Genomic DNA, 17419 nt, shown 5'->3' with positions numbered 1-17419 from the left:
AGACCATATTTCAGAAATATCTAACCATAAACAGTACTGTAAGCATTTAATGTTAAGAATTATCCCCAAACAGTGGACTTGGAAAGGGGCAGGGAGGAGATGAGGGAGGGAGGGAGGGTTTGAGAGGGAATGAGGGAGTAAATACAGCTAGGATACAGAGTTAATAAAATGTAACTAATAATAATAAAAAAATAAAATAAAGAATTATCAGTATAAGATAGTTTTACCTAATATATGCAAGTCTTTGAGTTTGACCTTCCACACCACACACACATGCTCTCTAAATTGTAATTTATCTCAAATTCTTCCACTAGGTTCAGCTTATGGTAACTGATAGTGAGCTCTCTGATCAGTTTTCGATTGATACTGTTGGTAGTCATGGAGCCATTAAATGCAAAGGCCCAAAAATGGAATACCAAGTGAGTTTCTTCCATACTAAAGAAATTTTCATTTTAAATGTATCTATGTATCATTTTAAATGTATCAAATGTATCTCAAATTTTGTAAGTATACAATGGTAATAGTTTTCAAACAGTTTTAAATTTTTTCTTAGGTTGGTGTCACTATAAACCTCAGCAGTTTTAACATCACCAGAATTGTAACATTTACTCCTTTTTATATGATTAAAAACAAAAGCAAATACCGTATATCAGTGGCAGAAGAAGGAAGTGATAAATGGCTTTCTCTTGACGTAGAACAGGTACGTAACTGAATTTCATAATGTACTTGGTACTCCTATGTTCATTGTACATGATAGACATGTATGAAAATACCATAGTGAAACCCCATTTTTAAAGTGAATATATGGTAATTAAAACATGCTTGTTTTAATTGTGTTTTATTTTTTTATGTTACAGTTCTTAAATTATCACAGTTTTAATTCTCCCATATCCTAATTTTCTTTCAGTTCCATGAAACTTTATTGACTATCCTAGGTTTTACTTATTATTAAAAATTGGGCCTGTGCTCCCTAGAATTGCAGAGCTTAATCGGGACAAAAGACACTGCCAGTTCTAACAAGTTTGGTTAAATAACCACACTAGACATTTGTAAATAATAGCACTAGAAGTATAGATAAGATATCATTAAAGAACAGGAGATTATTAATTTCTTCATGAAGCTATTTTAATGCCTTTATATGCTAAGTTAAGTCAGATTTGCTTTTTGGAAGAAGGTAAAAGTCAATTAGAATGAAGTTTGGATTTTGTATCAGACAACTGAATGTGTTTTCTAATTGATTGATAGTTTTGAAAGCAATTATTCTAAAATGGTATATAAAAACAATCCTTGAGCATATTCTTGATGTTTTAGCATTTCGAGTAGGGTTAATTTTGAGGTTAAATGACATCAGGTTTTTGGGTTTTTTGTGTTTGTTTATTTGTTTGTCCACATAAGTTTTAATCAACTTTTATGGCAGTTCTTCTTTTGTTTGGTTTTATTGTCAAGTTGTGGTTGTTTTTGTCTTTTTCCTAATGTCTTATATTTTCCCACCAATATCTTTGGTTTCCATTTTCTTGAAAATTCTGCTATGATTCTATTATTTCTATTCTTCTCTAATTTCATTATAGAGGTCTTTTTTTAACCCATGAATTTCATATTGCTGTGTTGGTATATGAATTACTAGTTATTTTTCTTGAAGTACTTATACATCTGTGGATTACTATTACTTTGTGTAAAACTTGAAACTAATATCTCTTTAAACTTTAATTCTGCTTCATTCTAAGTGTACTAAGTTAAGCTTTTATATTGCCTAGAGTCTTTCCCTGAAAACAACATAAGTTTGGGGCCATGAGGTAGACTTCTCAGCAATATGGATGTCTAGAGAGTGAGCCTAAGAAACAAAGCTAAACAAGGATAGGACTCTAATGGAGGCGAGGTTTTGACATGTTTCGAAGGTAGTAAAAAAGGCCAATATTTTTGGAGAGTAGAAGCCAAAACCATAGTGGAAGTAAAGGGTAATTATGGTGATTTTTGTAACTGTCACAAATATTTTACCTTAAAATTAAATGGGGCCTGGTTAAAAAGGTTTGATCAATGAATAAACATGGTAGACTCTTCTGGCAGTGTCCATGAAATGGATAGCCAGGAAAAAAAAATCAATCAAAATACAAAAATTTAGAACCATATTGGTGGTTGACACCTTTAATCCAAATGCTTGGGAGGCAGAGGCAGATCTTTGTGAGTAGTAGCCATGCTACTACTCACATATGCATAATGAGTTCTAGGACAGCCAGAGCTAAATAGGGAGATCCTGCCTAAAACAAAAGGTGATTTTGATCAGTGATTAAACATGGTAGATTCTGTGTTTGTTGACTTAACATGATTTATTTGTGTAAGTATTCAACAAGTCCTCAGTAAGTCTATTCCTAGTTTTTGAAATACAATTCTAGATATATCTAGATGGTGGTAACTATAGCTTTCTTTTGCCTTTTTATACTTTGTAGACATATCTTTCCTATATTTTCTTTTATAACATTTTTTATCTTCCATATTTTATCACTCACAGATACTGTTGGGTCCTGATTATCTTTTGAAAACTATTATCTGTAGAGTTTTTCAGTTTTTATTTTTTTCATTCTCAGTTTCATCTAAGATAAACTTTATTTTGCTAGATTAAAATTTCGCATTCTTATTTGACTTTTAATGATTACTTTAAGATTTAGCTCAAGATATATGATTGCTTTAAGATTTATGCTCTTGTTAAGCTTAGTCTCTGTTTTCTAACTACAAAAGTTAAAAAGAAGCTTGGCAAATTCTCCTGTCTAAAGAGGTCCCATACATAACCCTTATTAAACGTTAAAACACAGTATGAAACTCAGGCTCCAAAGGAACATCAGGGTGTTTAGAATGCACATCATTTTCAATATACTTAGTTCCTTTTGGGAATAGGCTTCTATGAGTATTTGCTGTTTTGAGATTTGCAGTTTCAGAAGTGATGACAGCAGTGTGGGCAGAAGTGTTTAAAGTTTCTTGCTACTCTCTAAGGCTATTAAATGATGTAAGTATTATGATGAGATCTGTTTAAATATGTATAATACATTTTTAGTGTATCCCCTTTTGGCCTGAGGATGTCTCCAGTATTCTTCTTATTCAAGTTGAACAGAATGAAGGTTCTCCTAAAAGGATACATTTTAACAAGCAAGATGGTTGTATTTTATTACGACTGAATAATGAGGTCAGTGTTTTTTTTCTTGATGTCCATGATCATTATCTTTTGTATATCATTGGAAAAACTAATATACATATTATTGTATACATATTAATGCTACACTTCGCTTTTTGTAACAAATTTTCTGATGATTTTTCTCCTTTACTGAAAATTAAACCTCATTTATTTTTATGAAAGGTGAAACACATTTAAATATTTTAAATTTATTTTTTATTAATTACAGTTTATTTACTTTGCATTCAGCTGTAGCCACCTCCCTTGTTCCCTCCCGATCCCACCCTTTCTCCTTCTTCTCCCTCTATGCCCCTCCCCAAGTCCACTGATAGGGGAGGACCCTTCTCTCCTTCCCTCTGACCCTAGCCTATAAGATCTCATTAGGACTGGCTGATTTAGAATTTGTTATATAGAAAGTTAGTGGGCGTGCTTAGAATAAACACTGGAATATACTCAAATTTCAGTTGCATATAATAGACTTTTATGATTAACCATAAATGATAAAATCTGAGTTGTCTTCTAATTCTTCACAGAAAATAAATCACGTTATTGATAGTTTTATTATTAAATGCTATCAGTTAATATTCTTAGCAAAATGATAACATAATTTTTTTTCCTTTAAGCTTGGAGGTATTATTGCAGAAGTTAATTTGGCTGAGCATTCTACAGTTATTACATTTTCAGACTACCATGATGGAGCAGCTACATTCCTATTAATAAATCATACTAAGAGTGACCTTGTTCAGTACAAGCAAAGGTAAGATTATCACAACACAGCAATTTATGATTAGCAGATTTAGGTGAGGAAACCTAAATCTCTTCTCATGATTCCTTAAGAAATTGCATTAATACTATTGTGTTTATGTTAAAATGATTCCTTTTTTAAAAAAAAAAAAACATTCAATTTTAACAAGTAAAACTGACTTGGTATTTATAATTATTTTTAAATGAGTCAAAGGCACATGAAAGAACTAAAGCCCTTGACACTGGTACTGGTCATTGTGAAATCTTGTGAAGAATTTATCAAAATCAGTCTGTGCTCCCCCCCCTTTTTTTTGTTTTTTTCTCCTTATTTTGGTAGGTGATATTTGAGATAGGTCCTCACTATGTAGTGCTGGTTGACTTGGAACTTAGTTTGGAGTCTATGCTGTCCTCCAGCTCAGGAGAGTTCACCAGCCTTAAGCCTCCTAAGTAGCTGGACATGTGTGTGAACCACCACACTCAGCTAAGTTTCTCTCCTCTTCTCTCTCTGTGTGTCTGTGTGAGAGAGAGAAAGAGAGAGGAAGGGAAAGGAAGAGAGGGGGAGAGGGAGAGAGAGATTCCCATGAGTGTGGGTGCACGTGTACAGTGTGAGTATAGGCCCAAAGTGGTTGTTTGGTGTCTTAGATACTCCTTATTTTAATTATTTTTTATATTAATTACAGTTTATTCACTTTGTATCCCAGCTGTAGCCTCCTCCCTCCTCCCCTCCCAACCCCACCCTCCCTCCCTTATCTCCTCCCATCCCCCTCTCCAAGTCTACTGATAGGGGAGATCCTGCTCCCCTTCCATCTAACCCTAGCCTATCAGATCTCTTCAGGACTGGCTGCACTGTCTTCCTCTGTGGCCTGGTAAGGCTGCACTCCCCCCCACCCCCCTTAGAGGGAGGTGATCAAAGAGCCAGCCACTAGTTCTTGTCAGAGACAGCCCCTGTTCCCATTACTAGGGAACTCACTTGGATACTGAGCTGCCATGGGCTACATCTGTGCAGGGGGTCTAGGTTTTCTCCATGCATAGTCCTTGGTTGGAGTATCAGTCTCAGAAAAGACCCCTGTGTCCAGGTTTCTTGCTTCTGTTGTTCTCCTCTTGGAGCTCTTGTCCCCTCCAAGTCTTTCTATCTCCCCCTTCTTTCATAAGATTCCCTGCACTCTGCCAAACATTTGGCTATGAGCCTCAGCATCTGCTTAATACCCTGCTGGTTAGAGACTTTCAGAGACCCTCTGTAGTAGGCTCCTATCCTGTTTCCTGTTTTCTCCCTTTTCGGATATCTTACCCATTTGCCTTTCTGAATAAGGATTGAGCATCTTACCCAGGGTCCTCCTTCTTGATTAGCTCCTTTATGTGTACAGATTTTAATGTTTATCCTATATTATATGTCTAATATCCACTTATAAGTGAGTATATACCACATGTGTCTTTCTGTTTCTGGGACACCTCAATCTTTAAGTGCTTCTCTGCTATTCTATATTCCTCTATTGAGAGTTCTCTGTTTAGCTCTGTTCCCCATTTTTTCATTGGAGTACTTGATTTTTTTGCTTTTTAACTTCTTGAGTTCTTTATATATACTGGATATTAGCCCTCTGTCAGATATAGGGTTGGTGAAGATCCTTTCCCAATCTGTAGGCTGTCGTTTTGTTCTGATGACAGTGTTCTTTGCTTTACAGAAGCTTTTCAGTTTCATGAGGTCCCATTTATTGATTGGTGCTCTTAGAGCCCGTGCTGTTGTTCAGGAAGTTGTCTCCTGTGCCACTGAGTTCCAGGCTCTTCCCCACTTTTTCTTCTAAGAGGTTTAGTGTATCTGGTTTTATATTGAGGGTTAGAACTTTTACAAATCTCAATTAATGGGATAAAACGGAAATAATATTAGGATTTTAATGTACTTGTCAATTGCAATTTAATACATATTTTTACTATTTAATGTCAGTTCTCTCAGTGAAATAGAAGATTCCCTTCCTCCTGGAAAAGCAGTATATTATACATGGGCTGATCCAGTGGGCTCTCGAAAGCTGAAGTGGAGTTGTGGGCAAAGCCATGGTGAAGTAACACATAAGGACGTAAGTACTGAGCTCCTCATTATGGAGTTCTCAGCTGCCTCTCTGTTTTTGGGTTCAGCAAAGATTTTAAAAAGCAGTATTGCAGTTTTTAAATTTTGTCTTTTACTTAATTTACTTAATTTTTATGTATTTAATTTGCTTTTTTTCAAATTCCTGCCAGAAGGCCAGTAAGTGCCTGCAGTTTGCTCTAATGGGTGTGCAAGAGCATATAGAAAAAGCAGCAGACTGCAGTGTTTGTGCCCATTGTGCAGAGTGAGTCCTATCACATTTGATCCAAAGGTGCCAGGAACTGCCCAGCCTGGCTGTCTATAGAAGCATGGTGGACCTGAAGAAGTCCTTGAGCAGTCTTTCCTTAGGTATCTATGGCCTGTACTGACAGTCACCTTAGCTAGATTTTGGCTCTGTAAGGTACCTAAACAAAAAAGAATGTATTTCTCAGTTGCAAGCTGTAAAAACAAATATTGGTTATTTCAGGGCTTGAAATCACAAATTTTATAGCTCTTAGCTACTCGCCTTCTTCCAGGCCTCTGTAAGCATTTTTATTTTGCATACATTTCTTTAATAAAAAGTATTTTCACCAAATAAGAAATTCTGTGTTTAGAGCTTCTTATCTTTGCATACTATATTTTATGTGTTGGTGTTTGTGCCTGAGTACTGTTTGAGAGCTATATGTATGCAGGTTCCCATAGACATCAGAAGTGGGTGTCAGAGCCTCTGCACCACATACATATGGTGGTTGTGAGCAGTCTGATGAAGATGCTAGGAAGTTAATCTGAGTCCTCTGCCAAACTGTCATGTGCTTTTAACCGCTAGCCATTTCTCTAGACCTCCTGTATTAGAGTTTTTTTCATTGTCTCTCAGTGTGGGCATTAATTGATTTGATTTTGCTTTAAAGCAGATTTCATATAATTAGTCTAATGCTTGAGACTTATAGCTAAAATTTGGGCAGAGTGCAAGAAATATTATGGAAGAAGGGAGAGATAGAAAGACATGGAGGGGACAGCAGTCCATAAGGCGAGCAACAGAGCCAAAATAATACCTAAATAATAATTTTATAGTAACTTCAAACTTTAATTTCTGTGTATTGCAAAATAAATGTAAAATAAATATTAAACATTTTATTAATCAGAGTATACTAGAATTTATGGTTAACTGTTATTTAATTTGTTATATTCGTTTTATCATTGAATCTAAAGACAATATCAGTACAATGTTTATTCATTTATTTTTTACTTTTTTCTATATATTATTATTATTATATTATGTGTGTGGATTTGTGTGTATGGGCATATACATGTGAGTATAAATGTACCGTAGGCCATCTTGTAGAGGTCAGAGGACAGCTTGTTTGAATCAGTTCTCTCCTACCATGTAGGTCTTGGAGATTGATTCAGGTCACTGGGCTTGGCTGCACATATTTTTACCTTTTGATCCATCTCACTGGCTCCCAACATAGTATTTATAAAGGAGTTTCCTAAGTAATTAGCCTTGTGGAAAACACCTGTACTTTATCTTTGTTGTTGTTACAGGTAACTTATTGTCTTGTTTTTTTTAAACCAGGGCTCCCACTACAGCCCTCCTTAGCTTGAGCTTGGCAGTCCTTTTCCCTCAGCCTCCCAAGTCCTTTGACTATAGATGCGCGTTATTGTGCCCAGCTGTACGCATGCTTTATAAAGCTTGTGGCTAAGATAGCAGTATACTTTCTTACTCTGCTGTGTAAGGAAATGTGAATTTGAGGCTTAAACAACCTTTAATATACCAAAGTTAAAGTGAAGTAGAAAAAAAAATTTGTTATTTATTCGGCCTTTAAGGCTTTAAATTAGATTTTTATTATGATTTAAGTATTAAAACAACTGATTTGACTTTATTAATAACAACATCAGTATAATGTAGCCACTGACATCAGGTTATTTTAGTGAGGAAGTCTTCCAGGTACTATACAAATATTCTGTTGACTGTCATGAATTATCTGAAGTAGCTCATGTAAGTGATAACTGTCTCCAAATGATATGCTCGTGTTTATTTGGTTTACCCTCAGCCTTAGGGAGTAAGGCTGTTTGTATTCTCACCATATAAACATCAAGTGTAGCCTTCATGTTTGTTGGGTACAAACTCTGATTCCCTTTTTTGGTTGTTTTCTTTTAGGATATGATGACACCCATAAGTGTGGGGAAAGAAACCATTTATTTAGTGTCATTCTTTGAAGGCTTGCAGCGTATTATTTTATTCACTGAAGATCCAAGAGTGTTTAAAGCAACATATGAAAGTGAAAAGGCAGAGTTAGCAGAACAAGAAATTGTATTGGCATTACAAGATGTTGGGATTTCACTTGTCAATAATTATACAAAGCAAGAAGTAGCCTATATAGGCATTACAAGGTTAGATGCATTAATATTAGGAATAATATTTGAAAACTAAAACTCAACAGTCTTTATAAAGGGCTTTACCTCATTAGGCCTCTCACTGGCTTCTGTTTTCTCTATTCCTAGTGTGTCCTTACCGTGCTAGTCGCTTTATTCTTCACACAGTTATCTGTTCCAGGGTATCTGTTAAAGCTAGTCGTGTATCTGAAATGTTTTTACCCTCGTTTCCCCCCTTAAGGTTGCAGAAATTTCTCCTTCTCAATGGGGCCCTCCCTAGTGGCCATTCCATTTTAATACTGTGGTCTCCCATGTCTCATAGCTGAGACTGCACACCCATCTTAGACTGTCTACATTTTCTTTTCTTCAGAAGCACACTCCCCTCCCAGATACTCAAATTTATTTATTCATGTTTACTGTTTTGTATCTGTAACTCCCTAGCTAAAATGAAGAATGACAGGCATGCTCAGGGGTATTTTCCTTCTACTGACTGAATAAAGTTAGAATAAGTAGTCGTTGAATGAGTTCATGTTTTTAAATTGGAACTGCGCTTGTTTATAACTGACGCTGTTGTAAAACTTTAGCGGGGGTTCTTTAATACACTAGTTTAATGATTATCAATTAATGCTGTGACTTCTGATTTCAAATGTAAGTTCTGATGTGGTTTGGGAGACAAAACCGAAGAAAAAGGCCAGATGGAAGCCCATGAGTATAAAACACACTGAGAAGTTGGAGAAGGAATTTAAGGAATACACAGAGTCTTCCCCTTCCGAAGACAAGGTGATTGAGTTGGACAATAACATTCCAGTAAGTTTTTAAAGTTCTGATGCGAACTTTTAATTTTACATTGTAGTTTGAATTAATTCTGAATTTTAAAGAAAAATTGACTTTTTATAAAATATAGTGAATGGAATTAACACTAATGTACAGACTTCACATTAGCTGCTTGAAAGAGTGATTATATTAAGAAATTGAACATTCTTCAGATACCAGTTACTAATTATTCTCTAAAGTAATACAAAACAAGATTTTTCTTATTTTAAGATTTTTTTCTTTTATTGAATTATGTTATTAAAACCTGTTTTAGTAATTAAGTATGAAAAGGGATATAGCTAAGCTATAAACCTTATATGAATATTTATACTAATTTTATGAATATGAACATAAAGGTTTGAATCTTAATCCTACATTTTAGAAACTTTTTGTTTGGGGTTTGGTTTGCTTTGGTTGGTTGCCCTAGCAGGCCTGGAACTCAGCATGTAGACCAAGCTGTCCTAGAGAATGACAGTCCTCTGCCTCTGCTTCTAGAGTGCTGAGATTACAGATAGATGCTAGCATGTTCAGCTTTAATATTTTTAAGTTAGCGTAAAAGTAATGGGTTTCATGAATACATATCATTATACCCTCTTCTGTAGACTTTAATTTGTAAATTAGTATATCTTAAAATTATTTTCATAGAAATGTATAATTTTAATAAATGGTCAAAAAATCTCATTGTGGAGGATCAATTTTTTTCAGGTTTGCTTCACACCTAGTGGGAATAACATGAAAATCCTGCAACCACATGTGATAGCTGTACGGAGAAATTACCTCCCAGCACTAAAAGTAGAATATAACACATCTGCACACCAGTCGTCACTCAGAGTTCAGATTTATAGAATACAGGTGAGTCTGCAAATGAAGGCAAAACAGAACCAAGACATTCCCCCAATCTGTTTTATGTAGTACAAATCCAAGAAGAGGGCAAGAGGGAAGCCAGTGAATAGAAACAAGCTGGAAAAGAAGCCAGGATGACACATGCCTGTAATCTCAGTACTTGAGAAGCTGAGGCAGGAAGATGACCATGAATTCAAGGCCAGCCTTGGCTATGGAATGAGCCTCTGTCTAAGAAAGAAAGAAGGCTTGGAGCAAGGAGAGGTAGTTTGAGAGAAAGAGAGCTAGAAAGAGAAAAAGAAAGAAAGTAAAGATAAAGAGGAAGGTGAAAGAAGGGAGGAACTGAAGTTGGAGACATGAAGGGAAATACTGAGTCTTCACTTTGTACTCAGTTGTGTGTTGACTATTCTGAGTGTCTCTTAAGTTCTGTTATTCTAGTCAGGTTATGTATATGACATGCTATATACTGATTCATGTTTTATTTTCTTAGATCCAAAACCAGATTCATGGTGCTATTTTTCCTTTCGTGTTTTATCCTATTAAACCTCCAAAGTCTGTCACCATGGATTCAGGTTTGTGTTTACTTTCAGATTGTGTTATAAACAGTTGTGTGGCTAGTTTATTTGGCTACAAAAACAGTCTCAAGTTTAGTTTTTCTAGATCATTAGTTAATAAAAGTTCTTAATGAAGGACTAGGAGTTATTCAAGAGAATGTCATGTGAATGTTGAAGGAAAGGTTATTTAGAACTGTTTTAGAAATAGGAATTTTAAACCATATGACTGATATATAAGCTAATTAACAACCTGTAATATTTAAGAATATTAGGAACTGAAAAAAATTGAGAAAATTTAGATTTAGTGTTGTTTTTTAAAGATTTATTATTACTTTATGTGTATACCTAAGAGTGTATAATGTACATCATGTGCAGGCCTGGTGCCTGAGGAGGCCAGAGGAGGGCAGCAGGTTCCCTGCAACTGGAGTTACAGGTGGTTGGAACTGCCATTGTGGGTGAATGGAAGAGCAGCAAGCACTTAACATCTTAGCCATTTCCAGCCCCAAGATTTCAGTATTTTTGAATGGTCCTGAGTTTTCCAAATGAGAATAACTGACACTCTGTCTTCAGCTGTTCTCCCCTTTTGTGTTTCTTCTTCTCTCTTCCTTGTTCATTTCTCTTCACCATAGTTTCTCTTTGCTCCCTACCATCTTTACACTCCACCTCTCTGTGCTTCCTTTCTCTGTGTTCCCACTGCAGAAGCCATATTATGGACAACACTTTCTAGTGGGTTTTCTTCATAATTTTCTCGCAAGTCTTTTAACCACCTTACAAGCATTTGCTTATCCCATTAGAAACATGAACCGTAATACTATGTTTTCACAATTTTCTAGTGATTCTAATCCATATTTCTAATATAAAGTAATTAACTTTTCTAATAATCCTTAAAATGAATGAAGATAACTAAAAAGGTAGGTAGTTTTGGGGTCTGAAATTAAGACTAAACTTTGGAGGTATCACTAATTTTAGTTGATACTGCTGATTTACTACATGATTAATTTCAATTGACATGTTTATTAAATTAAAAGAAAATGCCCATCCTTCCACTTGAAATGTGAAGATAATCATATTTTTAAACTTCACAGAACCAAAGCCCTTTACAGATGTCAGTATTGTCATGAGATCTGCAGGACATTCCCAGATATCACGCATTAAGTAAGTGTCTTTATATATTTCTTGTATGTTTATTTTTCTTTTTTTAAATTTTTTATTAATTACACATTATTCCCTTTGTATCCCCCCATAAACCCCTCCCTCCTCCCCTCCCAATCCCACATTCCCTCCTGCTTCTCCTCGCATGCCCCTCCCCAAGTCCAGTGATAGGGGAGGTCTTCCTCTCCTTCCTTCTGATCTTAGTCTATCAGATCTCATCAGGAATGGCTGCATTTTCTTTCTCTGTGGCCTGGTAAGGCTGCTCCCCCCTCAGGGGGAGGTGAGCAAACAGCAGGCCAATCAGTTCATGTCAGAGACAGTCCCTGTTCCCATTACTATGGAACCCACTTGGACACTGAACCTCCATGGGCTACATCTGTGCAGGGGTTCTAGGTTATCTCCATACACGGTACTTGGTTGGAGTATGAATCTCAGGAAAGACCCTTGTTCCGATTTTTTGGTTCTGTTGCTCTTCTTGTGGAGCTCCTTTCCTCTCCAGATCTTACTATTTCCCCTTTCTTTCATAAGATTCCCTGCACTCTGCCCAACTCTGCAGGGCAGAGCCTTTCAGAGACCCTCTGTGGCATGCTCCTAACTTGTTTGCTGTTTACTTCTTCTTCTGTTGTCCATCCTCTTTGCCTTTTGGGATGTGGATTGAGCATTTTAGCCAGAATCCTCCCTCTTGATTAGTTTCTTTAGGTGTACAAATTTTAGTAGGTTTATCCTATATTATATGTCTATATGAGTAAGTATATACTGAGTGTGTCTTTCTGCTTCTGGGATACCTCACTCAGGATGATATTTTCCAGTTCCCACCATTTACCTGCAAATTTCATGATTTCCTTGTTTTTTTATTGCTGCGTAATATTCCATTGTGTAAATATACTACAATTTCTGTATTCATTCCTCAGTTGAGGGACATCTGGGTTGTTTCCAGCTTCTGGCTATTACAAATAAAGCTGCTATAAAAATGGTTGAGCAGATGTCCTTAATGTGTACTTGAGCCTCTTTTGGATATATACCTAGAGGTGGTATAGCTGGATTTTGAGGAAACACTATTCCTAGTTGTCTGAGAAAGCACCAGATTGATTTCCAGAGTGATTGTACAAGTTTACATTCACACCAGCAGTGGAGGAGGGTTCCCCTTTCTCCATAACCTCTTCAGCACGTGTTGTCACTTGAGTTTTTGATCTTGGGCCATTCTGATGGGTGTAAGGTGAAATCTCAGAGTCATTTTGATTGGTTTCCCTGATGACTAAGGACGATGAGCATTTCTTTTTTTTTTTAATTTTTAATTTTTTTTATTAGTTTACTTGCTTTACATCCCAAGGGTGCTTCCTCCCTCCCCTCCTCCGAGTCCTTCCCCCTTCTCCTCTTTCCCCCTTCCTCTCTCCTTTTCCCCCACAAAAGGGGAGTCCCCTCCCCCAGTATTAACCTTTCCCAGAACATCAAATCACATCAGGACTGAGCATATCTTCATCCCCTGAAGCCAGGCAAGGTAGCTCTTTAAGTGTTTCTCTGCCCCATTTTTTAATTGGATTACTTGATTTGTTGCTTTTTAACGTCTTTAGTTCTTTATATATACTAGATATTAGCCCTCTGTCAGATATAGGGTTGGTGAAGATTCTTTCCCAATCTGTTGGCATTTGTTTTGTTTTGATGACAATGTCCTTTGCTTTACAGAAGCTTTTCATTTTCATGAGATCCCATTTATTGATTGCTGATCTTACAGCCTGTGCTGTTGGTGTTCTCTTCAGGAAGTTGTCTCCTGTACCAATGAGTTCAAGGCTTTTCCCCACTTTTTCTTCTAACCGATTTAATGTGTCCGGTTTTATGTTGAGGTCTTTGATCCACTTGGACTTTAGTTTTGTGCAGGGTGTTAAGTATGGATCTATTTGCATTTTTCTACATGTAGACATCCAGTTAGACCAGCACCACTTGTTGAAGATGCTATCTTTTTTCCATTGTATGGTTTTGGCATCTTTGTCAGAAATCAGGTGTCTATAAGTGTGTGGGTTTATTTCTAGGTCTTCTATTTGGTTCCATTGATCCACCATTCTGTTTCTATGCCAGTACCATGCAGTTTTTATTACTGTTGCTGTATAGTACAGCTCGAGATCAGGGATGGAGATACCTCCAGAAGAACTTTTATCGTAGAGGATTGTTTAGCAATTCTGGGTTTCTTGTTGTTCCATATGAAGTTGAGAATTTTTCTTTCCAGGTCTGTAAAGAATTGTGTTGGTAATTTGATGGGATTTGCTTTGAATCTGTAGATTGCTTTTGGTAAGATGGCCATTTTAACTATGTTAATTCTGCCAAGCCATGAGCATGGGAGATCTTTCCATCTTCTGATATCTTCTTCTAATTCTTTCTTCAGAGACTTGAAATTTTTTTCATACAAGTCTTTCACTTGCTTGGTTAGGGTCATACCAAAAGACTTTATATGTCATTTGTGGCTATTATGAAGGGTGTTTTCTTTCTCAGCCCTAATTTCTTTCTCAGCCCTTTTGTCTTTTGTGTACAGGAGGGCTAGTGATTTTTTTTTTTTTTTTTTTTTTTGGTTAATTTTGAATCCAGCCACTTTGCTGAAGGTGTTTATCAGCTCTAGGAGTTATGTGTTTATTTATTATTTTTATTTGTCTGAACATTTTAATATTTGGGTTTTTTTTAACTAAATTTTATGTGAGTTAAATATTTAAGTGTTAGATAATAAATTTTAAAGACAAAATGAAGTCTGTTAAGTATTTGATAATTTTAGAAAGTGAAAAGATTCTGGATATAATATACCTAAAGGTTAACAGTAGTTTCTACATCTCAGGTACTTTATTATTTTCTTTTTATATATATTTCTTTTCTGTTTTAAGTTATTTAATGACCATATGTTGTTTTAGAAATAGTGACAAAAGTAAGATTTCCATCTTTATTCACAACTCAGTCATTCTAAGAAGCAGATTATGGACCATGGCATTGATCTAAGCGTTAGTCCCTGTTTATTTTTTTCTTCTAATCTCTGAGATGAACTGTATTTGTTACCTTGCTTTAAAAAGTAGAGTATTATGGAGCTGGTGAGATGTTTTATTGGATAAAGTCTCTTGCAGCACAAGCCTAGTAAGACCTGAGTTTGATTCCTTCAGCCCACATAAAGGTGGAAGGAGAGAGCTGCCTCCACATGTACTATGACACACATGACCCACACACATGCGCAGTGATCAATGGAAAAAAAATAAAAATAAATAATATGTTGTTATTTTGTGTGTTTGGTTAAACCTTTTCTTTTTATTCTCTAATTTTTTTCTTTCATTTTTGTTTTCTGTGTATGAGTGCCTTGCCTGTGTACTGTTACACATGCCAGGTCCATGGGGAGGCCAGAAGAGGGCATGGGATTTCCTGTGGCTGGAGTTACAGACAGTTAGGAGCCCTCGTGTGGTCAGTGGGACTCAAACCCGAGTCCTCTGGAAGAGCAGCCAGTGAATTCTCTTAACCACTGAGCCATCTCTCTAGCTAGGTGGATTAATGTCTAGTTTTCTCAAGATATTTTAAACTACAAAATACTTTTAGGACTCACTTTTTTAATGAAAACTTTTATTTAAATGTAATGATTTACCACTGCAGTTCTTGCTTGTTCATTTTTGTTGCTATGTAATGATTTGTTCTGTCACAAGTCAGTTTTTTTCCTATGGCCATTTTCATATTTTGAATTTCTTGCTGTTAATTTCTTAGTGTATAGCATCATTCATTGCATTCATCATTTAGTCCCAAGTTTCAAAGTTCTAATTGATGTCATCTAATTTCCTTAATATATTTACTTGAATTTTTTAAATGTTCCCTATATCTTAATATAGATATTTCAAAGTATTGATTCAAGAAATGGATCTCAGGTTGGATCTTGGATTTGTATATGCCCTAGCAGACCTTGTCACAAAAGCCGAGGTGACTGAGAAAACCGAGGTAAGACTTAGAGTGACAGCATTTGACAGGAAACATTGTAAAAGGAGAAAGTCTGTGATACTCCAACCAAGGACCATTCATGGAGATAACTTAGAACTCCTGTTCAGATGTAGCCCATGGCAGCTCAGTATCTAAGTGAGTTCCCTAGTAATGGGAACAAGGGCTGTCTCTGACATGAACTCAGTGGCTGGCTCTTTGATCACCTTCCCCTGAGGGGGGAACAGCCTTTCCAGTCCACAGAGGAGGTCAGTGCAGGCAGTCCTGATGAGATCAGATAAGCTAGGGTCAGATGGAAGGAGAGAAGGACTTCCCCTATCAGTGGACTTGGAGAGGGGCTTGGGAGGAGATCAGGGAGGGTAGGATTGGGAGGGGGTACAGCTGGGATACGAAGCAAATAAACTATAATTAATACAAAAAATAAATTAAAAAATAATAAAATAAAATTAGATTTAAAAAAAAAGAAATAAAATCTAAACAATATATTACCAAACTTTGTGTTTAAAGTTGTAGTCATTATCTCATCAAATTCAAGAATCTCAGCACATCTTAAATGTCTTAATTTTGTTTAAGTGTGATGTGCTTTTTGCCTATAACATTTATATATGCAAAGTCATAGGATGTGGTATTTGTTGAGCATTTATTTCATAATTATTTCTTCATGAGAATTTTATACATGCATACAATGAAATATCGTATTCATGCTCATTTCCCCTCCAGATCCTCTTATATCCCATCACTTAGCATGTTTTTAAGGTTTCTCTGTGTTGTAACGTGTATCATCAAGTCATTCCTTTTATGACCAAGTAATAAGTTCATTACAGGAGTTTTATACTGTACCTATCCATTTGTCACTTACTTGAAATCTGGGTTGCTTTTGCATTTTGACAAGTATGTTGGTGTTCATTGTGTACATAACTGATTATACAATATGAGAAAGCTTGAGATATTTTGCATATGCATAATTTCTCTAACTTCAAGTACTTGAGACCTTTTTTTCAGCTCATAGAAGTAACTTAGGTCTGTCATTATTTGGAAAAGAAGTGTTGGTAATTACCAAAAATAAAAACCACTACTACCTCATATGAAATTATTTAGTACCTTCTCCTTTTTACATTATATTACTGCTCTCTAAACTGTGGAAGGACAGGTACCAACGTGCTACAAGTTGTTTACAAAACTATGTTTAGAGAAGCAACTATTTACAAACTATGCTGCTGGCATGTATTGGTAGGGCTTTTTACATGAAAAAGCTGGGCGCCACTCAATAACATAAACGACTGTTTATCGCGTGCTTGGCAGCAGGATTTCTACAGTGACGGTACATGTCACTTCTGAGCCAGTAAAAATTAAAGATAATGCTGACTTTTGAGTTTTAGAAAGGAATTTTCTTCCATCTGTGAGGCATTGGTTTTAAATGTTTTATATAAACAGGTCCTTTCAGTGTTTATTTCTTGTATAGGTTGAATATTTTTACAAGGATGTAGAAATATTTGAACAAGAATATGAAACCGTTTCATCAGTAGACCAATCACAAGTCAATCTCTTTGAATATTTTCATATATCTCCTATCAAGGTAAGGAGAATACACCATTTTGTTTTATAAACTACGTAATTACAAATTAATTTGAGATCTTTGAAAGAAATTAGCACCTAAAAAAGATAATTTATGTCGTTTTATATATATATATACACTTGTGATATATATATTATATATATATACTTGTTAAAAAACATAATTTAGTATCTAATATATGTGTATGCTAATATATGTACATA

General features: G+C 35.7%; 1 protein-coding gene across 3 annotated transcripts in view; it reads left to right on the top strand.

The window, feature by feature from the left end:
- Vps13a (vacuolar protein sorting 13 homolog A) overlaps nucleotides 1-17419 on the top strand; it is a 185885-nt gene that overhangs the window by 129285 nt on the left and 39181 nt on the right. For all 3 annotated transcript variants that reach the window (XM_060387172.1, XM_060387175.1, XM_060387176.1), the window contains exons 49-60: nucleotides 315-419; nucleotides 554-700; nucleotides 3047-3175; nucleotides 3787-3920; nucleotides 5847-5976; nucleotides 8122-8354; nucleotides 8990-9143; nucleotides 9855-10001; nucleotides 10480-10561; nucleotides 11629-11698; nucleotides 15538-15643; nucleotides 17103-17216. In XM_060387172.1, the coding sequence (XP_060243155.1) occupies nucleotides 315-419; nucleotides 554-700; nucleotides 3047-3175; nucleotides 3787-3920; nucleotides 5847-5976; nucleotides 8122-8354; nucleotides 8990-9143; nucleotides 9855-10001; nucleotides 10480-10561; nucleotides 11629-11698; nucleotides 15538-15643; nucleotides 17103-17216 (1551 nt within the window). The remainder of the gene's footprint in view (nucleotides 1-314; nucleotides 420-553; nucleotides 701-3046; nucleotides 3176-3786; nucleotides 3921-5846; nucleotides 5977-8121; nucleotides 8355-8989; nucleotides 9144-9854; nucleotides 10002-10479; nucleotides 10562-11628; nucleotides 11699-15537; nucleotides 15644-17102; nucleotides 17217-17419) is intronic.

The sequence above is a fragment of the Meriones unguiculatus genome, chromosome 1 (assembly GCF_030254825.1).
Source record: "Meriones unguiculatus strain TT.TT164.6M chromosome 1, Bangor_MerUng_6.1, whole genome shotgun sequence".
NCBI classification, from domain to species: domain Eukaryota; kingdom Metazoa; phylum Chordata; class Mammalia; order Rodentia; family Muridae; genus Meriones; species Meriones unguiculatus.
The sequence above is the reverse complement of the archived record's forward strand: the minus strand, read 5'-3'. Positions and strand labels throughout refer to the sequence as shown.